The sequence below is a fragment of the Saccopteryx leptura genome, chromosome 10 (assembly GCF_036850995.1).
Source record: "Saccopteryx leptura isolate mSacLep1 chromosome 10, mSacLep1_pri_phased_curated, whole genome shotgun sequence".
In the NCBI taxonomy this organism is placed as follows: Eukaryota; Metazoa; Chordata; class Mammalia; order Chiroptera; family Emballonuridae; genus Saccopteryx; species Saccopteryx leptura.
In genome coordinates, this window is record NC_089512.1 from 51,109,883 (window position 1) to 51,136,493 (window position 26,611).

A 26,611-nucleotide genomic window follows, 5' to 3' on the forward strand; every position below is an offset into this window, starting at 1 on the left:
CCTGGCCAGGCCAGCCAGGATCCAAGTGTGCATTCGCAGAATAGCCTGGCAGTCATCAAACACCTCACAGCAGCCCACCTCACACCTTGCCAAGGCTGTCTCGTTTTGGTCTAGCTGTCCCAGCCTCAAACAGGCTCTGGCACACAGGGCCGAGAAGCCAGAAGATGTCCTAACCCTTCTCAGCCTCTGAGGGAGGGTCCTTGGTTCTATCCTGAACTGGCCATAAGAGCCTGAGCCACCTAGTTGGGTGGAAGATCACTGGTGACTCAGAGAAACCCTCAAGATGTGAAAGTGGGCTCTTCTGGCAGGTAGAAGGGAAAAGTATAAAGCTGGGGGTGTGGGAAGAGGTGATGGATTGCTGCCTCAGCCAGAGAGATCCCAGGAGCTGGGCAGTTAAGACTGGGACAATACCTCAGAGTTCAAGACAAATCTTTGGTTTCCTTCCCAGTTGTCCAGCAACGCTGCAAAGGCAGAAGAGGAGGGAGAGGTGATGAACAAGAGTTCCAGCCCAGAATGGTGAGGGTTACACAGCGCTGCAGCAGCCCTGGACCTGCCCCAGGAAAGGTGGGCATGCAGACAAAGGTTGTATGGCAGTAGGCATACACAGAGGATGTGAATGAGCACAGGTATGTCCACTTGCTGCCCAGCACCATTTCTGCTCAGTCCCCTGCCCCCACCAAAGCTCTCATGGGGCCAGAGGGGTTGTGGTCTTTCATAGACTCAGCTATAGAGTTGGCAGATGCGTTCCTGCTCCAAGTTGAAGGGCTCACCTTCAGAGGTGAGTGCATAAGACCCATCTGGAGAGTGCAGTCTGGAGCTCTAAAACGGACTGCTCTGCCTATGTCGGGAGGGGGTTCTTCCCCATCTAACTCCATGGCCTGCTTTTGTCCACAGAGAAAAAACAGAGGATGCCAAGGGTTCTGAAAGTTTCAGGTTTTTCCTTGTTATTATGTTTGTGATTTGGTGGCTCCTTGTATCCTCCCTGGTAGAGGCCTATTACAATAAAGGCCTGAAACTCTGGCAGAGCTGGGCTCAGATCCAGAGTGGACTTCAATGCTCACGCTCTTTCTGCTAAATGCCTGTTTCTCCCAAGAATTTATTAAGGACCTCTTAAGTCCTGCACTGCTTTGTTCTCTCCAGAAGCATCAGACATTCTCAAGGCTTTAGAAAACAAAGCTAATTCAGAGTTTTTTCCCTGGGAGTACGACATGGAAAAAGTAGTACGGGGTAGCAAGGAAGTGCCTTCCCTAAGTACCAGCCCATCCCTCAAATCTAAGCCGCTGCCCATGCTCAGCTTTCACCTCATCTAGGGAGCATCATTCCTACAGCAACTGCAGCCGCACCTGTCCATGTGGCTGAGCTGCTCCCATTCTAGCTGTGCAGTCATCTGAGGTTTGCCCAGCCATGCACATCTAGTCCAGCTCCCTATTATCTGTTCTCCTCACTGCTCCACTAATTCAGACGCAAAATATAAGAGCCAGAAGGGGCTTGAAGGATCTATATCTATCTCTTCAATGAGAATGCGAGGTCTGCAGGGAAGTGGGTGGAGTGGGAGGCTGAGACCTGCCAAAGGCAACAGGTGCAGGCAGTCCCGACTCCCTGCCCATCACATCACAACCACTATACCATCTGCCAGGGCTCCAGAAGAGTCTCAAACCACTCTACAAACCAGTTCTTTCTGTGTACCCAATGTTAACCCATCTTCCAAATAGTAAGGTTGGCTTGCAAGCTTGTCAAGTTCCTCTGGCCTCCTAAGTATACTGCCCACCAGGCACCACCTCAGGTGCTAGAACCTCACTCTCCAGCCTTAGTAAGACAGGAGGGGTAGCCATCTCTACCACTAGAGGCTTTGGAGCTCCTCACCTGGCTTTGGGGACCTCCAGAGGACTGCTACCTATCCTGAAAAAGTTGTCAGAATGGTTCGAGGAGGAGGAGCTGGAAGACTTGGCTTCTAACAGCCCCTGATGGGAAGGCAGACGGTCCTCCGAGGGCTGCGGCCGGTTCCAGAGCACACTCTGTGGAGAGGATGAGTGGCTCTTCCTCCTGCAGTGGAAAGAGTAGGGCTGTTGGCCAAGGGGATGCCCCAGGTAAGCCCACAGCCTCCTTTTAACAAACATCAGGGCCCAGTCTTTATTTCTAGGAAAATGCCATATGGGAGTGGGAATACATCAGTACTCCCCTTAGGCTTGGCCATGGGCAGCAAGAGCTGGGTCTTAACAAAGGACTGTGGCATCCAAATAACACCTACTGGCCTTAGAGCATATGCTAGAAAATAGATCCTTAACTAACAGTTCAGTTCAGTAACTGCCCCTCCCTCCAAATGTTATACAAAATCTTGAGCCATTTGTCTACGGAGAAAGTCATCAGGTTCTCAGATTTCATTAGATTCTCAAATGAGTTGACTCAAACAAGTATCCAATTCCCAATCATTTTGTACTCACCTCTTGTTTTCTTCTTTCTAAACTGGCACCCCATTTCCTAGGCAAATAATCCAAGGAGCTCCCCAGGGAGTCCCTTTAACATTCAGCTTTCCTTCACCCAACCCTGTGGCTTCTTCCTTCATAGGCAGCCCCAGCCCTTTATGCTTCTGGGTCGCCACAGGTAGTGCCCCTCACCAACCAGATGGCTGGCCCCCAAGGCCCAGAAGAGCCAGCAGGGCATGGAGCTGTGCTCTCGGCCCTACTGTCAGGGGCCCCTTTGTTCCTGGGACTCCCTGGAGCTGATGACCCTGGGCCACAGCTGTGAGCAAGCTTAGTTCCAGCCTGGCCCCTCACCAAGCTGCTTGAGTCTGTGCTCCTGCAGGGACCAGCTCTATGGCCTCATAGGTGAAGCTCCCAGTGGCTCCTGGGGAGCTCTCCATGACCAGAGAGAAGTCGCTGCCAAGGCTGGTGGTGCTGCCACGGTCCTTTCGTCCTGAAAGAGGCCAATGCCATCAGTTCAGCACATTATCTTCTCCCACTACTGGTCCCCCACCTCTTTCATATTGTGAAACTGGAGAAAGAAGTTTCTAGAACAAAAAATTCCTGTGTGGTCTATTCTCAGATGCAGAGAGGAAGGGAAATCTGCTGGGGCCTGTGACTCACTCAGCATGCAGATATCTTCCAAGGTGAAGCCTGTATCCCGGGCTGGCAAACTTTTCCTCCTGTAAACAGAGCCCAGAATGGTGAATTCCAGATTGGGCTGGGGACTCCTTTGACCCCTCTCCTCCATGCTGCCCACCTGAGAAAAAAGCTCCAACTCATTAGCAACTCATGGAGACAAATCCTACCTAGAGTGTTGCAAAATGCCAGACACACTTCTGAGAGGCCAGCAAAGCCTGGCTCCTTCCTGCAAGCTTGGCCCCCTAGAGTTCAAGTCTGGCCAAACACAACAGGAGCTTGAATTTGGAAGGCAAGGGAACTCAGAAAAGATATCAATTCTCACAGAGGTCCTAAGGCGATTGCCAGGCAAGCCTCCTGAATTTTCCAGGCTTGCAGCAGACTCAGTTCTGTGGTAATGGGCTGCACAGCGGTGCAGACACATTACGCAGTCACCCAGGGAGGGCAATAACCAGGCAAGCAGAATTGGCTACTAAGGCTGGGTCAGTGGAGTTAGAAGTCCTCTTGTCCATGGGCTGGCTTTTCCTGCAGCAAAGCACTCTGTTCTCCTAGTTACCAGAGACAACTTATCTGTCCCAAAACCTTTCTGATAATATGACTGCAGGCTAAGCCCAGCCCTGCCTCACATGCAGAAGAGCCTCTTCAGCCACTGGCCTTCACTAGGGACTCCTACCCTGGCCTCAAGGGGAAGGCATGGAAAGGAGGCCAGCCTGCCAGGCATGCAGGAAAGCAGGACATGAATAAGATGACCAATACGACCCTGCCTGCCCCAGAGAGGCCCTTCACAGAGCACCTTGGCCCCAGTGTGAGACAGCAGGCTTCTCCTTACCTCTGTGTCTTCAGAGAAGAGAACTCCTCGGATATGATATGCTTCAAAAAATTGAAGCAGAAGAAGAAAATCTGAAGAAACAAAAAAAGCAGCTCATGTGAAAAGATGGCCTTCTTCAAAGAGAAGAACTGGGTGGCAGAATGCCCAGGAGGGCAGCCAGCCACCCTGGCCAACCCTCTGCTGGACAGCAGCCCTGTTTTGGTGACCCTGCTGGATATTCTGGTCTATAAATGGTATGGGTGGTAGAGAGGGCTTAGCAGGCCAGGCAAATGCACTTGGGCTGGGACACAGAAGGAAGGGATCATGCAAGACGGTAAGCCAGGGATTTTCCAAACTCTTCAAATTCAACACTCATGTTCTCAATTTATTGAAAAGGATGAAGAGCACAGCAACATCTCCTCTCAGGCTCTCCTAAGAACCCCGGGAGAAAGGCTAACAGAGGACAACTGGGAGAGATTATTCTGGGGCAAGGAGATGAACACAAATTGAGGAACAAAATAGAAGGGAAAGGGTTCAGACATTGTAAGGGGAAGCCCAGAAATAGTGGTTCAGGAGAACCAGGGGTGAGGGGTAGTCACTGTCTAGCCTATGGGGCAGGTCTAGGTCTGAAGTGGGCATGGACAAAAGAGGCTCCTAACTTCTAGTTACATCCCCACCACCCCTCTCCCTTCCAGCCATCGTATTAATCAGATGGACCTCCTTTAAATGCACACAAGGCACAGTCTTTGTAATTTTTAAACTCCATAATGATTCTGAAAGGTGTGGCCCACGAACCACTCATGCTATCCCAGAGCCCTTGTGTGATTTCCACAAAACAAAACAAAGTAAAACAAACAGAGAGGGTGGGTCAGGTCAGTATGAAAATGTTGTTACATAAAATTAAACAGGTGTTTTCACCAAAAATGTTTTAGTCTTTTATATGTTAATATGCTGTGAACATCAAAGACAAGGAAGGAGAACAGTGTTGTTTAACAGACCTCAGTTTTCTGTTATTTTTTAAATTAATTTTTAAATTTATTTATTTTAGAGAGATGGCAGGAGAGAGAGAGAGAGAGAGACAGACAGAGAGAGAGAGAGAGAAAGAGAGAGGGGGGAGGAGCAGGAACCATCAACTCCCATATGTGCCTTGACCGGGCAAGCCCAGGGTTTCGAACTCGCGACCTCAGCATTCCAGGTTAACACTTTATCCACTGCGCCACCACAGGCCAGGCCTGTTTTTATTTTTTAAAGCATTAATTTCTTTTTTTTTTAAACTGATGTTAGAGAGAGGACGGGAAAGACAGATACACCGATCTGTTGTTCCTGTATGTGCCCTGACAGGAATCACATTTTGAGACGACACACTAACCAACTGAGCCATCCAGCCAGGACTTTTTTTTTTTTTAAACCATAATGTAAAGTTTTATCCGTCAAATATATAAGTTGGAGTTGTGGAGCATGTTTTGCTTGACTGCTGCACAGTAAACAAGAGGTTTATAGAAATTTTTGATGGGTAAGGTTAAAAATGAGCATGGCCAGAAAGGTGGGAATGGAGCAGGGAAGGGCAGAGGGGAAGCTCCAGTCAGAGAGGACTGGCCAGGGGTGAGTCATGACCCTCAGGGATGCAGGGGTACGGGTGCCCCTCTGAGTTAGCACCTAGGCAACACAGATGGGCTGGTTGTCGCAAATTCACCAGCAGCTGCCCTCCGCAAAACTGCCCCCTACCATGCAATCCACTGGACAAATAAAAGCCTTCTTATCCCATGCCCTGGCCAGTTGGCTCAGTGGTAGAGCGTCGGCCTGGCGTGCAGGAGTGCTGGGTTCGATTCCTGGCCAGGGCACACAGGAGAGGCACCCATCTGCTTCTCCACCCCTCCCCCTCTCCTTCCTCTCTGTCTCTCTTCCCCTCCCGCAGCCAAGGCTCCATTGGAGCAAAGTTGGCCCAGGCGCTAGAATGGCTCTGGTTGCAACAGAGTGGTGCCCCAGAGGGGCAGAGCATTACCCCCTGGTGGGTATGCCGGGTGGATCCCAGTTGGGCACATGCGGGAGTCTGTCTGCCTCTGTTTCCAACTTTAGAAAAATACAAAAAAAAAAAAAAGCTTTCTTATCCCCCCACTCAGGCACCCCCAACAAGGGTTATGAATTATAAAAACAGCAAAAACATTCAAATGGTTACATACAAAATGCTGTTCTGGTGCTTGCTTCAGCAGCACATACACTGAAATGCTATTCTGCATCTTTCTGTCTCAAAGACAGCAGCTGCCCTCTCCCCTCAGCTTCCCACCTACCATCTCTACCTACCATCCCTCTCATTCCCCCACACCAAGATGAAGAAGAGGCCTCAGGCCATGGGGGAGGGCTACATCCTGAGGGGCTGCCACAGTAGAAAGCATCAATGTCTTAAGTGTCCAGAGGGGGCAAGAGAAAAGCACACACCCTGAGACCAACCCTCCCAGCTGAGGATACCCCCTTGAATAGCTGAGAGATAGCCAGGGTTTAAATCCAGACTGCAATAGGCTTAGCCTCATCTTCTGTGGAGTCTCTGAAGGCAGAATCTGGCCTGCTTTTGGGGTTGGGAGGGAGATGGCATAGAGGGCAGAATGTCCTGGAATGCCAATGAGTCTCAAAATGAGAGACTGCAAAGGGGCTTTACACTTCAATTTCAATGCCAAAGTCAATGTCTCTAACAGAGTTCGTGGAGGCCTCTGAGGAACTGGCTTATGAGCTCTGTAGCCCTGGCAGATGCGATAAGTGCTTGGAAAAAGAGATTTGGATGGGGCGAGGAGCAGCTATGAGGGAGGAACAAAGGGAGGAGGCATAAGATAAGATGCCTAGAAAAGGAGGCCAGCTCAGGAGAGTGAGAAAGATGCTTCAGGAAAATAAGGGGAAACAAGAGGGCAGAAGAAAAACAGCTAACACTGGGTGATAGCTCCCACACTGGGCATATGGACTCATTCTCACTGTGAGACAGCACAGCAGACAGCAGGAGACTCAAGGTTAATCACATTACCCAAGGTTACCCAGGGTTTTATTAAAACAGGACAACCTGGATTCAAACTCAGGGCTTTTTTGTCGTTGTTGGTTTTGTGTTGGTTTTTTTTTTAAGTGAGAGGAGGGGAGATAGTGAGACAGACTCCTGCACCAGAATCCAACTGACAAACCCCTTCTGGGGCCAATGCTTGAATTAATTGAGCCATTTTTAGTGCCCGAGGCTGATATGCTTGGACCAACAGGGGAAGAGGGTGAGAAGGGGAAGAGGGCAGAGAAGCAGATGGTCACTTCTCTTGGGTGCTCTGACTGGGAATCGAACCTAAGACATCCACACACCAAACTGATGCTTTATCTACTGAGCCAACCAGACAGGGCCTCAAACTGAGGTTTGACTATATGTCTGTTTGTGGGGAAAACCAGAATACTAAAGAGGCAAAGACCGAAAAGCAGCTAGAAAGATGGGGTGTGGAGAGGGCAGAGAAGAGCAGAAAGAAGGGACAACCCCCAGAAAGGAAGGAGGCCCTGAACCCCAGCTGGCCACCTGTTGGTGAGGAGTAGGGCAAGACCCTACTTGCATGGAGGGCCCTGGGCTTAAAAGTTGCTTAGTGGGCGTGACGAGAATAGAGAGGACAGGGAATAGCATCTGCGTTATAGCTGTAAGAATGAGGGGCATGGAAAAGAACTTGAAAATCAGTTCCAGAGCTGAGTGGAAAAAACAAGGTCACCCTTAAGGACGGCAGTAAAAGCAAGGGGAAAAGGACTGACACACGAAGGTCACAGGCAGTGTTATCTCCACAGTGCAGGAAAGGAACTGCGCCTCAGAACATGGGCTACTGTGCTGGTACTTTTCCTGCCATGCTGCCTAATCCTAGCACACACTGGGAAAGGAACCGTCCCTAAGTGTGGCTACCAAACAAACCATCATCCTGCCCTTCTTGTGGGTGAAAGAGCCTAAGCTCTCAGAGCCCTGGCATGTGCTCGCAGACTTTGAGCAGTACCCACCTCCTCTCCTTTGCTGAGCCGATCTACCAACATGTGCCTGCAACAAAAACACAAGAAGGTCAAAGAGAGCAACGCCAAGACAGGCAGGCAAATAGGAACTCAAGTCATGGGGACGGTGGCTTTGACAGCATGGCCTCAGGTGGGTATAACCAGCACCTTTCAGTCTCTCCCAAGGGGGTGGGAGTGTCCTCACCTCTGACATTGTCACAGAAGCCACTACACCATGTACACACAGAAACGTAGTTTTCAAGGCACTGTTCCCACCCCAAGCCTGACATTCCCCGAAGGCTTACCCAAAGAGGAACCAGTCATAGGCCACGGTGAGGTAGAGGATCTCAGCAGGCTTCAGGGACATGTGGATGAGCCCATCCTGGAAGAGACCGGGGAGATATGCCAAGATTGGGAAAATGCCTCCCTGTGACAAAGCCTCCTTTCATTCCAGCTGAGCCACAATCACAACCACAAACCCAGTGACAAGACTGCCCAAGAGTCAGAAACAGGGTTAAACACATCATCTCCACTTTCCAAATCTCTACTTTCTGGAGAGAGTTCTAACATTCCCAAAGGGTGTATTTTGGAAAGGGCCTCTAAATGCTCCCTGATCCCACAGCCCAGCCCAGCCCAGCCCATCCATACTCACAGCCCACAAAGAAAGGCGCAGAAGAGAGATGAAGAGGGGGGTCCGATCCCAGCCTGAGATACAGTGTACCAGCAGCCCACTGTCATCTGCTCAGGAACCACAGAACAAGAGGCCCAGAAGAGAAGCAAACGTAAGCTGATGAGAAGAAAATATATCACCCCCTTGGCCTGGTGAGAGCCAGTCACCCCCAGTCTCCTTCTTCCTTGTGGGCCTTGCCAAGTTCTTCCTCAATCTAGTTATAGGAAGGGGTGCGTGGTGGGCATTTGTCTGTCTGCAACATCTCTTTCTTCTGACTAGTTCTTAGAGTACTTTTAGGGGAACAGTGATGCTTGGATAGTCCACTCGGCCCAGATCATGTAGGTGGGGCTCACCTGCATCTCACAACCCAGTATTTCTCAAGGAGGCTAGGTACTACAGGTATTTTAGGGGAAAACAACTCACTGTGCAGTTATCCCAAGAACATTCAGGAACCTTGTCAAACACCCACCAAATGCTAATAACCTACAACACTTAGTTAATAAAACCCCAACTCCACAGATGCCCCCTTGAGTTGCAGAGAGAGCCACTGCCTAATTCCAGGAACAGGAATGTGTTTTTTTTCAAATCTGGACCCAGTGACTGGTTCAGAGATGGGCATTTGACCCAAACTGAGTGAATGAGCATGTGCTCTGGTACAGAGCAGTCTCTCTTCTGGGGGAGTTAAAATGGCAGGAAATAAGTCAAGAATGGTTGCCAGCCATAAAGCTAATTAGACAGTGGGTATGAGAAATGAGAAGAGATTCTTTGTAGTATTTGTCAGGTGCCTGGCTCTGCTCTGGGCCTTGTTGGTTATATAAGCTAATACATTTCCATTTGTACAAGCAAGTACAATCCCACAAATTCCTGATTGATATAAGAGTCAGCCTTCCCCAGAGACACCAAGTGTTACAGGCCCATCAAATCAGAACGGCCAACTGGGGCAGGTTGACTGGCCCTAACAAGAACAGTGCAGAAACATCCTGCATGTGATTCAGAGAATAACAAGTTCATAATTTTGTTTTCTAGGGTTTGAGGACATGGAATAAAGCTGCCAATGGACAAGGGAATCCCCAAATCCTCCTACCATAGAACAAAAGGTACTTGTGCAGCCCTAGCAACACAGCCTCAGTGTCAGGACATGGGAACACCCAGGAGATCTAATGGCTTGAGGGCTCAGGCACAAGCAGACTCACCATCGCTGTTAATTATGGAAAGCAGCAGTTTAAGGTAGTTTTGTGTTTGTTGCACCAGGTCCCAACTCTGTCGGGGAAGAAGGATAAAAAGGGTCTAGGAATAGATAGATACTTAACTCATACTGGGAATTTGTGAAGTATTTAAATAACAAATAAAAATTATAATAAATAAAAGTATTTAAATTTAAATTAAAAAACGCTAGAAGTTATTCTGGGGCAACAAATACTCAGAGATCTTGATCCCAAATCCTAAATAATTGGACTTCATTCCCCATTTTGAGAGCTCCTTCCACCTCTCCTGCACCCTCACCCCACGGGCCCCTCTTACTTGGTCAGTGCACTCTATCCCAACATGAGGGTAAGGAAGGGGAAGCCATGCAGGGGCCTGGGCAACCCACAGCCCCACAACCACCACCAGCAGCCATCTGTTAGCCTCCTCTAAGCCCTTGGATCCCCACATGGCTCTCTGGGGGGTTAAGAGAAGCAAACAAAGAGCCTTAAGCTGGTGGCCACTGTTGCCAAACAGAAAAGAGCCATTTCTTCACCTGCTATCACATCACAGAAACTAAGGAAAATATCAACTGTCTCATCAACCATGTTCCATTCACTTTTACTGCTATTCACTGCATACTCTGTCTTTTTTTTTTTTAATTCATTTTAGAGAAGAGGGGGAGAGACAGAGAGAGAGGAGAGATAGAGAGAGAAGGGGGGGGAGGAGCTGGAAGCATCAACTCCCATATGTGCCTTGACCAGGCAAGCCCAGGGTTTCGAACCAGCAACCTCAGCATTTCCAGGTCGATGCTTTATCCACTGCGCCACCACAGGTCAGGCCTGCATACTCTGTCTTTTGATGAATAACAAATGGAGTCTGTTTGGCAGACAGAATATTTTAACACCAGAGGTCCATAGGTGAGAGACGAAAAATAGGCAAAAGCTGTAAAGAGATTGAGAGCTCTGTTCTAGCCCAAGTAAGAGATCTAGACCAGGTGCTCTTAGAATCAGGAATTCCATGAGGGGCTTGACCCAGTTCTGTAGCCCATGTCCCCCCCCACTGGGGGCAACCTCTCAACACTCTGCTTATCAGTGTTCTAGGGCTGTGCGGAAAGGGTGAAGAATGCCAGTGAGAGACCCCTCCCGGGGGAGGCTGAGCTCGACACCTGTAATTGGAATGGTTTTCCCAGGAATTTAAAACAGGCTCATTTAGCTGACCCTCCACAGCCCCTGGAGAGTTCTGACCCACTTTCAGCAGCTCCAGAGACAGTGCTGCAGTGCTGCACTAATAGAGTCATTATCCGTAGTGGCACAGGGGTCTGTCTCTACACTCATCTGGCTCAAACATGTCAGACACACCACTGCCAACAGATTTCCTCAGAGCTATAATTCTCACAGGGTGAGGAGAAGCAGGAGCAGAAGGCAGGAGCTAGGCTGCACACAGCCCAGGGAAGTCAGGTGACCTGGAGAAAACTGAAGCAGTCAGGAGTGGTCAGGGCCCGATCAGGGACCAGAACCTGCAGAGCCTCAGCTATGGTGGTTATTCAAAGAGGACACTGACAAGCAGGGAGAGACAGCAAATTCAAAAAGAGCCCAGCACTGGGGTAGGAACCACAGGCTGAGGAGTAATGGGTTGATAGAGGTGCAAGGTCACAGAGCTACACTGAGCTGGGGTATGAACCCAGCCCTGCCAGACTTTGAAATTCACATTCTTAGTCACATGCTACACTGCAGGGACTTTTCCTATAATATCAAAGTAAGAAATAAGTTTGAGGGGAATGCAGAATGTGAGGGAGACCTGAGAAATGCACTAAAATCTAGGTTCATGTGACTCTTCTGACACGCTCCATGAAAGTCTCTGGGTGCAGAGTTGAGTACCACACCTCTGCTTATGTTCCTATGCCTGGAGTACTTTCTCCCTGGCTGGCAAACTCCACATGCAAAGGCCAAGCCCCATTATCTCTTCTCCACAGTCTTCTGCAGCCACTGGTCAATACCTCTACTATGCAGGTGACCACTATGTTGTTGCCTCTTTCCCAAGATAGAGCCCAGTAAGGACAGAGGCCATTTTGGCATCTCTGCATCTCCAACATTTAGTGTTTAGGGGCCAGAACACACCCTTAGAATGTTCCTTTACTGCCTATTCACAGTCAGGGGCTGGCTTGAGGAGAAGCAGACACTGGAGGGGGTTCTAGGGCACAAAAGGAAAAAAGCTGATCTCTATGGAATTCAGTCTGGTTGCATGAAGGGCATCAAGACCCACACATGTACGGCCACAAGTGCCCCCACTTGTGAACATCACTGAAGGCCTGCCCTGGGACATAGTGGTGAATAATGATCTCAGCCCTCGTGGGGCTGCAGGAGAGGAAAGGAAGAGTGAACTGCTGCAGGTGTACTGACTGAAAGGAGACCTCTAGGATGCTGTGGGACCATATAATTGGTGAGGTGACCCTAGATGATCCATGGGGACTACTAGGGGAGGCTTCTTGGAGGTGGTGCCATGCATATAAGAAGAGGGGAGAGAAAGCAGAAAAGTATTTCTGGTAGACAGAACAACACATACAAACCTGGATCTTCCCTAAGGGGCTGAAAGGAGGCTCATGTGGCTGGAGGAGAGAATGGCCAATCAGTCACAAGAATAAGGCTGGGACGTGGGAAGCTGGGTGGGCCACATAAAGGTCCTTGGACTATATTCTGAGGAAAATGTAAAGTCAGTGGTGGGTTCAGGGAAGGAGATGACAATGATGACCTTGTTCTATGGTTTGAGTATTACTATCTGTGAGGCCCTATTCCAGTGCAGGACATTCACTGTTTCCAGTTACCCCTCAGAGTGCCTCACAGTCAGGCACGAGATTCACTAAGATGGCAGTGGCCTGGACCAGACTAAGAGATGGAAGCAAGAACAACTGGAGAGTTTCACCAGGGGCAGAGATTTAGAGAATTGATGGGACCTGGCAATGGATGTGGTGGGAGAAAAGTACCCAAGTTTTGAGTCTGAGCATCTAGGTAAGGGGTGGAGGGCCAGCGGTATTGTAGGTTGTGGCAAATTCCGTTTTGGACAGCTCGAGTTTGAGGTGGCTGCATGGAGGGACACCTGCAGAAGGTGATGTAGTTGTACATCACCTGGCCTGGGCAAAGTGGCAGTGGGCTAATGGGGTGAATGAGTGAGATCACCAGGGAAAATGAGAAGTAACGGGGAGTCCTGGACCCCATGCTGAAAGGCTAGAACCCATATCTGGCTGAGCAAAAGGATGGTAGGATACCCAATGAGACCAGTTGAGCAACTGGAAAGATGGGAATCACAGGAAGAAGCCCTGCCCCTCTACTTTTGTGCCCAGAACGTTATTTGTGTTCACTCCCTTGATTAGCAAGCTAGTAGCCCCATTCTTAATTATCATCATTAAAATTGGTCTGGCCTAACCAGGCGGTGGCTCAGTTGATAGTGTTGAACTGGGATGTGGAAGACCCAGGTTTGAGAACCCGGGGTTGCCAGCTTGAGCATGGGCTCATCTGGTTTGAGCAAGGCTCACCAGCTTGAGCCTAAGGTCGCTGGCTCGAGCAAGGAGTCGCTCAGTCTGCTGTAGCCCCCTGGTCAAAGCAAATATGAGAAAGCAATCAATGAACAACTAAGGTGCCACAACGAAGAATTGATGATTCTCATCTCTCTCCCTTCCTGTCTGTCTGTCCCTGTCTCTGACTCTGTCTCTGCCACACACACACACACACACACACACACACACACACATACACACACACACACATCAGTCTGACATTTCAGTTAAGAGGACACTTTCACACAGTGATCATATTTGAACCTCGCTACAATGCCGACATAGGTGTGTTCAACTTCACATTCAGAGAGAAGTGAGCTCATTTGCTCTAGGCCACAGAGCCTTGCAAGAAAGGATGAGCAAGCAAGGGCCTAGATCCAGGCTTCTATCTTTTAAGCAGAACTCCTCACACACACTGGACTCCTTTCTAAAGAGACAAACATCCTTGGCAGAAATCCTACTGTAGCTCATTTGGTGACTAGTTTATCAGATACAGTTTGTATCAACATTAGGAGAAAGAATGTGCCAGGAGGGAAAATAAGTGTGGCTTGGGGTAGGGCCTACTTGAGACTTCTCCATACAATAATTTAACTAGGATGCCTGTAGGTTCCTTTGGCCACTCAATCTGTCTAGGTACAGCTTGGGACTTGAGACCAGGCGGCAAGCCCCCCCCCCCTCCCCCCAGTTTGTTCCTTCTTCAGGTTTCTGGGGTATAACAACCATCTGGACTGCTCTCCTTCCTAACATTCTCTCCTACAGAAACATCTGCATAGAGAAGACCTGACACCACTCTAACTCAGTCATTCACCATGGGCTTCATGAGTAGGGGCTGGATGTACAAGACAAAACAAAATAAGCACAGCCTCTACTTTTACAACCATTTGCTACCAGGAAAATAAAGTCCAAGATCAGGTGGGAGCACAGAACTGCCTAACAGGAGGGCCAGGTCTCTCTGAGACAGAGACAGCAAGGCTGAATGGGGACTGTCTAGACCTGGAGATAGAGGAAAAGAGGAGGGAAACAGGATGTTTTCAAGGTGTTCACTGGTTAGGCCTTTCCAGCTCTAGGCTCTGTGTGTTTCTGCACTAAGGATGTACAGGCTGTGGTTCTCCATCCTCCTGGAACTCAGTCTACTGGAGATGGGGAAGCAGATCTCTAAATCAGTGACTACAGCTCAATGGAAAATTCCAAGATAGATATGCCCGGGGGTCACTGGGAATGTAGACACAGGGCATTTGACCTTCTGGGGACAGGGAAGAGGAGACATCAGGGCAGTCTTCCTGGAATGCACACTGAGCCAAATCCTGAGGGCAGGTAAGAAAAGATGAGAGGTGAAGCTAGCAGGCAGAAGGAAGACATGAGGAAGGGAGAGGAGAACAAGGCTACTTGTCCTGGCTGAAGCGAGTGGCAAGGACACTGCTGATGGCCTTTAGGCTTGCACAGTGGGCTAAACACAGTAGAGATGGATCCATCCAGCAAGACTGGGCCTCTTCCACGGGAGGCGGTGACAGAGAGGAGCACAACGGAATAATTTTAAAGTTTCTATAATCAAATGAGGTCAGGCGGCTCTGTACTTCCTCTGGCAGAACACACATTTAAAAGAAAAACTGAAAAAAGTCAAAGCCCAGACTGGAAAGCAGACACCATGAGGTCCTCTGGAAACAGAACCCCCTGGTGGATGAAATCTTTGAGTGAATCACGTTCAGAAAGCTTGGATTTTCTGGGCCAAGAGCAAATCAGGAGAGCAAGTTAAGCAGTTCCTCCTTTCCTAGGCAATGAGAGGTCAGACAGAGGTCACCAACCCGGCCTTCAAGTAATTGCATGAGGGATTCGTGGGGCAAGCACCAAGGTCCCCACGGCCCCTTCCCTTATTCTGTCCTGTTTGAGTCAGGCCCCTCACCTGATACTGGCTCCAGTCAATGTTTAGAGAGCAAGTCAGGAAGTCAGGGATGCTCAGTGGGGCATCGACGTAGTCCTGGAGACAGAAAAGACAACCATGAGATTCAGGCTGGCCACCGGGAGAAGCCCTGGTGACAAGGCAGGTTGTGGCCCTGAAGCTGTGGCTAACCAGACAGGCAGGACGTCCCTTCACAGTGCTTGCCTTCTCCAGGCCAGGTGTCTGTGCTGCCCTGGGAGTGAGAACTTAAAAATGAACAGAAACAGATACTACTGCTGAGTGGAGCTTTCCAGTGGCCGTTCAACTGTTTACTGCTGAGACAGATATAATCAACCTGCATTCCGCCTCCAGCAGGCTGCTATGGCCTGCTCCACCGACGCAGGAAGGAACAGAATGCTGGTTTCACTCTTGACACCGATAGCTGGGCAGAGGAAGGACTTTTCCTATCTTGTCCCTGAAAACTCCTTTAAGGAAAAGGAGACATTAAAGGGGAGAGTATATATAATAAGAACATAAATATGTATATACAAGAAGAGGGAGATAAAATGATGAGACTCAATCCGGGGAGAGAAGAGAAAGAAAAAGGGAAACTTTTCCCCAGCAAGATCGCTAGCCGTTCTCATGTCTCCCTTTACAAAGAAACATGAGACTGAAGTTGATGAATGTTACTATTCATACCTGCTTCCAGTTAAAAATGAGCCCTTCAGCCATGTAATCCCGATCCTTGTATTCCTTGAAAAATTCACAGCCTGGAAAGGAAGGGCAGAGTTATGACACTACTCTTTGTAGCCGTCTCCTGAGATGCCCCTAAGGGCTGCAGGATGAAGGTGACCACCGTCTCACATACTTCTCCACACTGGTAGGCCTCAGATGAAGTCACAGCTGACATGGATAGGGGCGGAGGGCTAGACTGGGCAGGTGAGAAACAGGAAACAAAGGCTCCCAAGCTCCTCTGGTTTCTAGTTGCATGCCTTCCCAAGGACGTATGACCTGCCCGCACAGCTCTCTGTGTCTCTTTCCATCTGTACTCACTCATTATTGGTCACTTCTCCCTCATTTCTGGTCTCTTTGTCCTACGTGCTCGTGGAGTGTCAACAGAAAGCAAACGAAAAGCATGGCTTACATTTTAAGCTGTGTCAGCACTATCTGAGCAATTTATGTAGTTGCAGAAGATGACTCGCCCTCTGCTCTAATACCAACCTCAAAGGCTTTCAGTGAGGACTAAACATTGTAACGTACAGGAAAGGAGCACAGACAGTGCCCGAATGTGGCAGGTACTTAAAAAAACATATCTGTCTCCAACAAACTTGGCCAAGAGGTACTTTTTGTATCATTTGCCGGAAAAATTAAAAGGAAACTCCACTAGGGTAAACCCTCAGGAATACAGAGAGGAACACTTGAGAGAGAAAACCTTAGGCAACATTCCCAGCTGCAAATCTCAGCTTTCGCTTAGCTCTGTGACTGTGAACAAGTTATTTAAATTCTCTAAGCCTTGATTCCCATTGTAACATGGTTAAAGATAAAATGAAATAACACATATACAACAGCTAGCACAAAACGGTATTCAAATGGCAACATATTTTCATCATCGTGCTGCTCCTGCAACAAGAGCCCACAGTGCCAGCCTGTAGCTTCCAGTCAACGGCTCAGCTCAGGAAGAATGAGGCTTGCTCTCACTCCGCAGCACGGAGCACCATGGCTGCTGTGCCTTCAAGCCACAAGGATGGGAGAAGGCACTTCAAGAGGCTTCTTGCAGTTACTCTCAGTTCCTCAACCAGGGCCAACACAAACTCGGGAGTGTACGTGGCTCTGGCTACAGGTCCCAGTTTGGTGAGGTCCCCAAAGGCAAAACAGTTGTTCAAAATTCTGTGGAAGTGGCCACAAGCCAAAACACTCACATGGAACTCTCCAGCTACTCTTGGGCTAAGCTCCTGCCCAAGGTCACCCCAGGGAAGAAAGTAAGGTTCCTTTGGAGATGAAGGTCTAGAGACACAGCCCATGTGGTTTGTAGACTTGGTCTCACCACATACACACTTTTTTGCACTCTAATCCCTAAACCTCACTTCTGACTCAGAAGTCAGGAAACAACTCTCAGCCATAGCACTTGAGCCTGTTCTTGGGTACCTCACTGGGAGAAAGAAAAAATATAAATATTAGAGGTCTGAGCTTATAAGCCCAGGTTTAAAAGACATCAGTTATCTCTCTGAGCTCCTGTGAAGTGCTGTTTTTCCAAACTCAAGCTACTCAAATTAACACTGCAGGCTCTGGGATGAGCTCTGATCAGCCTATAATACAGAAGCAATATTTTCTTGTGAGAAATGAATAGAATTAAAATATAGACTCGGTGCTCAGGGCAACTTCTAAAGTTCATTACCTGAACAAGCTTCTGAACCTACTGAAAGGCAAGAGGAATGGGACCAAAAGTGGGCTGAAAACAGCCATACTTAAGGAACACAAATCAGACTGCTGCTGGGAGTTTTCAGTCCCAGCTATTCTGGTTGCCTAAAGAAGTGCTTCCGGAACACTTCTTACTTGCAAGGGCCAGTCGAAGCCCAAATTGGTTTGACAGAACTAGAACTGATACCATCATAGTTCCTGTATAGGCTTCAAAGTCATCAGAGGGCTCAACTCAAACCCCTGAAACCTCAGCGAAGCACATTTGTGACTTGACTTGGATAATGGTAATTTTGTTTCTTTTCCTTTTTTTGAAGTTGTAATGTGGCGTATAAAGAAATTCAAAGGCCCTGGTGGGTTAGCTGCTCAGTGGATAGAGCGTCGGCCTGGCATATGTACATCCTGGGTTCGATTCTCGGTCAGGGCACACAAGAGAAGCAACCATCTGCTTCTTCACCCCTCCCACTCTTGCTTCTCTCCCTCTTCCCCTCCTGCAGCCAGTGCTCAACTGGTTTGAGCGTCGGCCTTGGGTGCTGAGAATAGCTCAGCTGGTCTAAGAACGTTAGCTTCGGGTGCTGAGGATAGCTCAGTTGATTCGAGCATCAGCCCCAGACAGAGGTTGTCAGGTGGATCCTGGATGGGGCGCAAGTGGGAGTCTGTCTCACTATCTTCCTTCCTCTCATTAAAAAAAAATAAAATAAAATTCAAGAACATAAGTACAGTATAGCAAGTAAAAAGTGCTTCTCCTGTCCCCTAATCTGTACATGCAATGGCATCTCCCCCACCCTTGGTTTCATTTTTAGTAATCACCCCACCATCTCCTCAATACATAAACAACTATCAGATGTAGTATATAAATGTTTTGGGGAAAAAATTCACAGATAGGGTATGTGATCTTACAATTTTAGCATATTTCCTTCTCAGCCTTTTGTGTAAGCCCTTTTCCCCTTATACTAGTCATCCTTCCTTTTTCTCGGAGGATATTGTTCCAAGACCTCCAGTGGATGAGTGAAACGATAAGTTCCAAACTTTATATATACTGTTTTCCCTACACATTCATACATTTTACAGCTTCTCTTTGGCATGTCTGCATTGCCGGCATCACTACTCTTAAGCTTTGGGACCATTATTAAGTAAAATACGGATTATTTGAACACAAACACTGCAATACCATAATAGTCGATCTGATAATCAAGATGGCTACTAAGTGACTAATGGGCAGGTATAGCATAAACAGTGTGGATAAGCTGGACATCTAAGAGATGATTTGTATCCTCGGTAGGACAGAGAGGGAAAGCATGAGATTTCATCACTCTACTCAGAATGGCACACAATTTAAAATTTATGAACTGTTTATTTCTGAAATTTTACACTTAACATTTTCAGATCATGGATAATGAAAACTGAAACCACAAATGGGAGGGGACTGCTTTATATAATTTTGTATCCTACTTAGCATCTCAAACATTTTTCCATGTCAAAAAGTTGAAGCATTTTTCTATGACCAGTAATATTTCATTCCACTATTAATGTACCATCATTTACATAACAATTATTCTGATTAATGAAAACATTTTCTTAGTATAAACAAACATTGGATTGAACATCTTTACCCCCAACTTGGCTGGATTACGGCATAATGACTAGCAGCACCCAAGGGTGTTAACATGACCCTTGCCATTTGGCTCAGTGGTAGAGTGTTGGCCCAGCGTGTAGATGTCCTGGGTTTGATTCCCGGGCACGCAGGAGAAGTGACCATCTGCTTCTCCACCCCTCTGCCCTCCTCCCTCTCTTCCCCTCCCACAGCCATGGCTTGATTGGTTCAAGCACATTGGCCCCGGGCACTGAGGATGGCTCTAGGGGGCCTCTGCCTCAGGTGCTAAAAAAAGCTCGTGTTGCAAGCATGACCTCAGATGGGCAGAGCACCGGCCCTAAACGGGGGTTGCTGGGTGGATCTTGGTTGGGGCATGTGCTGGAGTCTATCTCCCCTCCTCTCACTTAGAAAAGGAGAAAAAAAAAAGGGTGTTAACATTTTAGGACTCATGTAACAAGTTGCCAAACTACAGCAGAAATGATATTGTGCTACTGTCCTGGAACAGTGGTTTTCAAACTTCCAGCAATACTATTTTATGTAATTAAGTCCTACTTACAACTACGTAAAACAAGAAAGCAATGCCTGGTTCCTCAGGCAATGCAGACCTTTCCCATCCTGCAGAGTGCTTCAGTCTATGAAGTGCCCCCAAAGCAGCTCCTGGGAGTTGAAAGTCTGGTCTGAAAACCAGACCTACCCGAGAGTTGCAGTGTGGACACTCTGGTTGGGACACTCCTGTCTTGACGCAGCTCAGATGCTGTCAAGGTCATGGCATCATCATTATGGTCTGCATCTGCCCAAAGTGGCTTTTAGGGAAGAGGAGCTTCTCTAAGCCTTTCCTCTCATGTACCTGTCATTTGGCCTGGTGTTTACCAAGCACCAGTTAGGGATGGGTATGGCACTTTACCCTGAAATAAGGTCCATTCTCCTCATCTGATGGAGGATGAAACCAATGCTCAGAAGGGTTAAGGGACTTGTTCAAGGATACACACTGCTAAGGCTGGGACTCGAGCCCAGTTCTACATGGCACCAAATGCTAAGCTGGCAGAGAAGAGTGAAAAGAGACTCTGGAGAAAGCCACTGTAAGAGTACCAGGCTATCTGGGGTCACCAACTTACTCTGATGAGGATATGTTCTCCCTGCCAAGTACTAGACGAACTTGCAGTCCTAATGAGAAGACCTCCTGGCTATACATCAACCTGCTGTCACTGGCCTGCCCTTGCTATTGGCTATGTGGCTCCGAGATGAGGAGACAAGGTCCAGCACAGGACTGAAGGCAGATACTGGTGTTGAGAAGCAAGGGAGATGATTCAGGGAGACAGAGTACTCTTCCCGTTGTTTGCTGACAAAGTCTAACACTGCTATTAGGGCTCTTTGGCCTCCCTTTCTGAACAAGCAAGTATTGCCAGAAAACTTAAATGTTACCAATTGAACAAACACAGCTTTAGTATCCAGTGCAAAGAATATGGCCCTGAGGCCCTAGCTTGTTGCCTCAGTGGTAGAGCGCCGGCCTGGGGTGTGGAAGTCCCAGGTTCGACTCCTGGATAGGGCACACAAGAGAAGCACCCATCTGCTTCTCCACCTTTCCCCCTCTCCTTTCTCTCTTCTCTCTCTTCCCTTCCCATAGCCAAGGCTCCAATGGAGCAAAGTTGGCTGGAACTCTGAGGATGGCTCCATGTCCTCCGCCTCAGGCACTAGAATGGCTCTGGTTGTAACAGAGCAATGCCCCAGATGGGCAGAGCATTGCCCCCTAGTGGGCTTTCTGGGTGGATCCAGGTCGGGCACATGCCAAAGTCTGTCTCTCTGCCATTCTGCTTCTCGCTTCAGAAAAATAAAAAAAAACAAAAAACCCCACAAAAAAAATGCCCTGGCCACAGGTCTCATACAAGTGTGCCAGAGACAAACACAGCTAGCTCTGTGCACACCAAAGTGCTTTGCAATATGGTGAGGCCACTACCAACTATATACAACTAGGGACAGAACAATTACATTCTTCTGCCATCAGAACAACCTTGCCTGAGGCCATTTCAGACATGCAAAGGTTTACATCTGCTCGGCCAGCCTAGCATGATTAGCTGCTGACCCAGAGTACTAGTAATGTCATTTTACACTGTACCTGCACAGAGCATTTTGATAAACATGATCTTATCTAATCTTCACAACAAAACCCTGAGCTAAGCCTTTCTTGGTTCCAAATGACACCTGAGAAAACTTGAGGCTCGGAGAGGTGAAGTAACTCACTCAAGGTTGTGGCAGTGAGTACCTGGGCCAGGACTCAACCCCTGGACCCCTCAAGCAGAAAGCCCCTTTCAGGATAGTGTCCTACCCTGCGTGTGAAAGCTGATGACTGGGAGCCACAGTGTACTTACTATGCTGACACAAGATCCTCCCAGAAATCTCTGGGACACTTATATACCTAAGTACATGGAAGCCTGCCACTTGACTAGACCTTGTAAAGAGCTCCCTACCTGGATATGGGATGGAGAGGAGAGTGAAGTCGGCATAGCGCTGGGCTTTGTCCACCTTCTCGGAGGAGGTTACACTACAAGACAGGACACAATGTGTTATGACACCACAACACAGACACACCATTTCCCCAGTATTACAACTTAAATGAACCTTTTGCTAAAGAAACTATTCTTTGCCTGACCAGGCAGTGACGCAGTGGGTAGAACATCGGACTGGGACGTAGAGGACCCAGGTTCAAAACCCCGACGTTGCCAGTTTGAGCGCGGGCTCATCTGGCTTGAGCATGGATCAGATATGACCCCATGGTCGCTGGCTTGAAGCCCAAGGTTGTTGACTTAAGACAAAGGTCACTGGCTTGAGCAAGGGGTCACGCGCTATTCTGTAGCCTGCCCCCCAATCAAGGCACATATGAGAAAGCAATCAATGAACAAATAAGGTGCTGCAATGAAAAACTGATGCTTCTCATCTCTCTCCCTTTCTGTCTGTCCCTCTCTATCCCCTTCTCTATCACAAAAAAACCCAAAAAAACTACTCGTCAGTTATAAATGATTTCCTTCAGCAGTGTTTACTTTGAACAATTAAGAAATATAACTCATCCTACCCTAAAATTACCAAGTGAGAGAGGTACTCTCTCTCTAGTACTGCAGCAACCACCACCAGAACCTAAAGTTGCAGAACAACCTTTTTCCTAAGTCCCACAAACAAAGGCAGCTCAAGCACTCTAACCTAGAGGGTGGAGTAAGATGAGAGCCAAATAACTCTGGGCACTCTCACCTCAGTACTCTCCGAGGACACCCCCAAACAGGGGACAAATAGCACCTGAAAGGTCAAGACTTAGGATTGTCTGACAGATGGAGGAGGAAGGAATATGGGATTATGCAGCTATCTGCAGATAGCTGCACCATAACTTAGCCTCAGTATGACTTTTTCTAAGACCATCTCAGCGTAATTAAAAGTCATTATTATAAAAAGCAAATACTTCTACAATTTCATCGCCCTCATCCACTTTCCATTTCTTTTCAAGTTTTGCCTTATCACATGAAGATCTGGTCCATTTGCGAAGTAAAAATTGAGTACGCACTGATTTTTTTCTTTTGTTCCATTTTAAAAGAGATTCTAGTCTACTAGAGATGGTGTATAACTTGGAACCAAAAGAAAACCTTCAAGGGTGTCTAAGAGGAGGAGACAGCAAAGCAAGATTCCCAGCTCCCTCAGTTACTATCTAGATGATCTTGAGCAAGTTACTTAAACTCACTGTGCTTTAGTGTCTTGCCTACAAGAAGTGTGAGGCTAGAATCTGTCTTGCAGGGCTGTTTGAAGATACAATGAAAGGTCGCTGGAAAGCCCTAATGCAAGGCCTGGCACGTGGTGAGCCCTCAGTAACTGCTATGTATTACCACCAACCCGAAAAGCCTGTGAACTCATTGTCTCTGTCCAGTTCACCGTGGGTGCCCTGTACTTACTTCATACCAAACTTCACCTTCTTGTTCTCTACCATCAGGTCACAGATGTATTTGACTGACAGGTACCGAAGCAGTTTGATGTCATAGCCTCTGACCTTATCAAAAAGATGTGTGTCGGAACTTCTGAAACAAAAAGCCAGAGAGAGAAGTTGTACTGCATATTCATTCAGAAAACTCTGGGGGTGGGGAGTGTGTTCAAGGAAGTATAGATGTCACTGGCAAGAACTTGTTTCCCTTCTCCGGAAGATGATGGGAAGGGGAGACAGGAAAACTGGTCTAGGAAGGGTGCAGAAAAGGTGACTCTAAGAGATTACCCCCTCTCTGAGATGCATTTCAAAGAGGAGCAATTTGCAGCCCTAAACCCAGAAAAGGTTTTTGGCCCAGCCTGACATTAAGCCAGAAGATTTAAGATAATCTCTGAGTTCTAAATATCAGCAAGCTGGTGGCTGAAAGAGCCTTTGAGCTTCCATTATAGCTTATATCCCTCCACCTTTTATGACCATTTTTAGTCATGGCTTGCTCATAATGTAACAGACTGAAATTCCTGATGGGAGACGGACTTTTTAAAGCTATCTTATCAACTGATTGTGAAATACTAGCAAATGAATTCCTTCTATTTACCAGGCATATGAACCGAGGAGAAAGCTAAAATTTTCTAATCCCCAGACTGCCTTTTGATCAGTCACACAGATTAAGGCAAAGCAGAATCAGTAAATAGTTGCCATTAAATTTTTTTAATGCCCAATGCTTAGTTGTCTCTAGCAGTCTCCTTGCCAAAAACAGCATATGCTGTGAAAATGGCATGGCTGAGGCAGAGGTTGCCTGATCTCGGGAAGAGCCAAACATTCCTGAGCACAAGCCAAAGCTGCTGCTTTTGGAACTAACAGGCAGAACCCTGGGCACAGCGAAATGCCTTTCAGGGACTGAGGCATGACTGTGAGCAACTACTAGGGAGCTCATGTGCAATAGACACTTGATACCAGTTAAAGACTTTCCATGTGGCACATACCAAGCAAAGGAGCTTTTCCAAAATATCCTACAATGTTGTTTTCTAAAAACATCTGGAAAGAAGGTATGAAGCGTGTAAAGCAGCCCATTTCCTGCTGTTAAGGTGCCTAAAATACTTGTTTGGATCAAGCACCCTTATGGCACCAGTCACACACTGTGGCTCCTAGTCTACAACTCTAATGTGGGTTCTGTGGCCATTGCCCTGTGCCTTAGCACCTGGTGTGCTATGTGGTATCTGGCAGGCAGGCAGCCATCAGCACCCTGGTCACATCCTTGAATTTGTAGGACTTAAAAACACAAATAGGAGTCTGGGCCTTGTCTCAGACTGTGGTACCAGGAACCCCAGGGCTGGGACATTATCTCTAGGATCCTGATGTGCAGCCAGGGTAGAGAAAGACTGCCCAAGTATTCAATAAAGTCAGCTATGGTCTGAAGCTATGGAATGGACTTCAATAATCCTATTTCATGGACTTGGCAATGGGAGGAAAGGAGCCAACCCACTCACCTGGATCAGGGATGAATAAATATGGTCAGTATAAAAACAGCCACCACTAGTCAGATGCCCCTACCCCAACACAAGCACAGACCCGTAACAACCTGGCACTGACCGAAGAGCACAGTCCTCCTCCGTGACGTCCTCTGCGTCTGCCCAGGCATCATCTGCACCCCCTGCAGAAGAAACCCGCCTGTCAGCACTGAGGCAGTGGCATGGGGCTCCACGCAGGGGCTTCCCGAGCAGCCTCCTTCCCACCAGCTCCATTCCTAAGGAAGCTCTTGTGTCTTTTCAGCACCAGATGCCCCATATGCTGGCAGTCTTTATCCCAAACATCTCCTCAGGTGATAACAGAAGGCCCCCAGTCCCTCCCCAGCTTGCTTGCACCCTCTACCTATGCCACTGTGACAAGGGTAGCTATTCTCTATGACTGGGCTCGTTTTTAGTCTCAGAGAACACAGCTTAACATTCACCTGAGAAAATATAGTTGTAGCCAGTGCGTCCATACAGCTCCCCCCATCCAGCTAGCGTGGCTGACCTGCAAATGTGCTGGGAAAGAAAGAGTTTTCAGGGTCAAATGATTTTCTAGGTGTTATGTTTTTCCTAGCTTTATTGAGATATATTTGACATATGACATTGTGTAGGTTTAAGGACTACGGCATGCTGATTTCATTACACATATATTGCAAAATCATTACCACTCTAGTGTTAGCTAACACCTCCATCATGTCAGCTAACACCTCCATCATGTCACATACTTAGCATTTCTTTCTTTTTATTTTTCTTAAGCAAGAGGAGGGGAAATAGTGAGACAGACTCCTGCATGTGCCCCAACCACGATCCACCCAGCAACCACTCTGGGACGGATGTTCAAATCAACTGAGCTATTTTTAGCACCTGACACTGATGCACTCAGACCAACTGAGCTATCCTCAATGCCTGAGGACGATTCTCGAACCAACTGAGTCACTGGTGTGGGAAGGGAAGAGGGAAAGAAAGGGTTGAGGGGAAAGGAGAAAAGCAAATGGTCACTTCTTTTGTGTGCCTTGACTAGGAATGAAACCCAGGACGGCCATACACCAGGCCCACACTCTATCCACTGAGCCAACCAGCCAGGGCCAATTAGCATTTCTTCTTTGTGGCAAAAACACTTAAGATCATCTATCTTTTTTGATTTTCAAGTATTATTAACTATAATCACCATGCCATACATTAGATCCACAGAGAATTTCTTTGTTTTGGCCCTTGACAGGGAGCTCAGTTGATGAGAACATCGACCCCACATGCCAAGGTTATAGGTTTGACCCTAATTAGGATACATACAAGAATCAATCAATGAGTGCAAAATAAATGAACCAACAAGTCGATGTTTCTCTTTCTCCCTTCCTCTTACACTCTAAAATCAATAAAAGAAACAGAGTCAGAGAGAGGGAAAGTTAGGGACAGACAGACAGGAAGAGAGAGAGAGGGATGAAAAGCATCAATTCTTCATGGCAGCACCTTAGTTGCTCAGTGATTGCTTTCTCCTATGTGCCTTGACTGGGGGCTACAGCAGAGTGAGAGATCCCTTGTTTACGTCAGCAATCTTGGGCTTCAAGCTAGTGACCATGGGGTCATGTCTATGATCCCGTGCTCAAGCCAGTGACCCAGCACTCAAGCTGGTGAGCCCGTGCTCAAGCTAGTGGGCCCATGCTCAAGCCAGAGACCTCAGGTTTTTGAACCTGGGTCCTCTGCACCCTAGTCTGACTCTTTATCCATTGCACTACCTCCTGGTCAGGCAGGACATATTTGTCTTAAAATAAGATATTTGTATCCTTTGACCCACAGTCAGTTGTTGTTGTTTTTTTAGTACACTGTTGAAGGAACACATGGACTCCTCTGCTTCTTCCAGGCAAGCAAAAGGGGTCCAGGGGCACTCACTGAATTTTTATCAGAATCAAGACCACAGGATTCAATCCGAAGTATGCCTAGAATATAATGTACTGCAGAGAGGCAAGATGGCGA

At 47.8% G+C, this 26,611-nt stretch overlaps 1 protein-coding gene across 4 annotated transcripts in view; it reads right to left on the reverse strand.

Annotated features, from left to right (window-relative positions):
• The window catches only part of MTMR14 (myotubularin related protein 14), a 69,032-nt gene that overhangs the window by 18,592 nt on the left and 23,829 nt on the right, over positions 1-26,611 (reverse strand). For all 4 annotated transcript variants that reach the window (XM_066350924.1, XM_066350923.1, XM_066350926.1 and 1 more), the window contains 14 exons: positions 25,081-25,156; positions 24,723-24,783; positions 23,107-23,229; positions 21,643-21,716; positions 15,868-15,938; positions 15,193-15,267; positions 9,751-9,817; positions 8,540-8,625; positions 8,193-8,269; positions 7,900-7,936; positions 3,928-3,998; positions 3,084-3,142; positions 2,775-2,913; positions 1,864-2,043 (listed from right to left, as the gene is read on the reverse strand). In XM_066350924.1, coding sequence (XP_066207021.1) covers positions 1,864-2,043; positions 2,775-2,913; positions 3,084-3,142; positions 3,928-3,998; positions 7,900-7,936; positions 8,193-8,269; positions 8,540-8,625; positions 9,751-9,817; positions 15,193-15,267; positions 15,868-15,938; positions 21,643-21,716; positions 23,107-23,229; positions 24,723-24,783; positions 25,081-25,156 — 1,196 coding nt within the window. The remainder of the gene's footprint in view (positions 1-1,863; positions 2,044-2,774; positions 2,914-3,083; positions 3,143-3,927; positions 3,999-7,899; positions 7,937-8,192; positions 8,270-8,539; positions 8,626-9,750; positions 9,818-15,192; positions 15,268-15,867; positions 15,939-21,642; positions 21,717-23,106; positions 23,230-24,722; positions 24,784-25,080; positions 25,157-26,611) is intronic.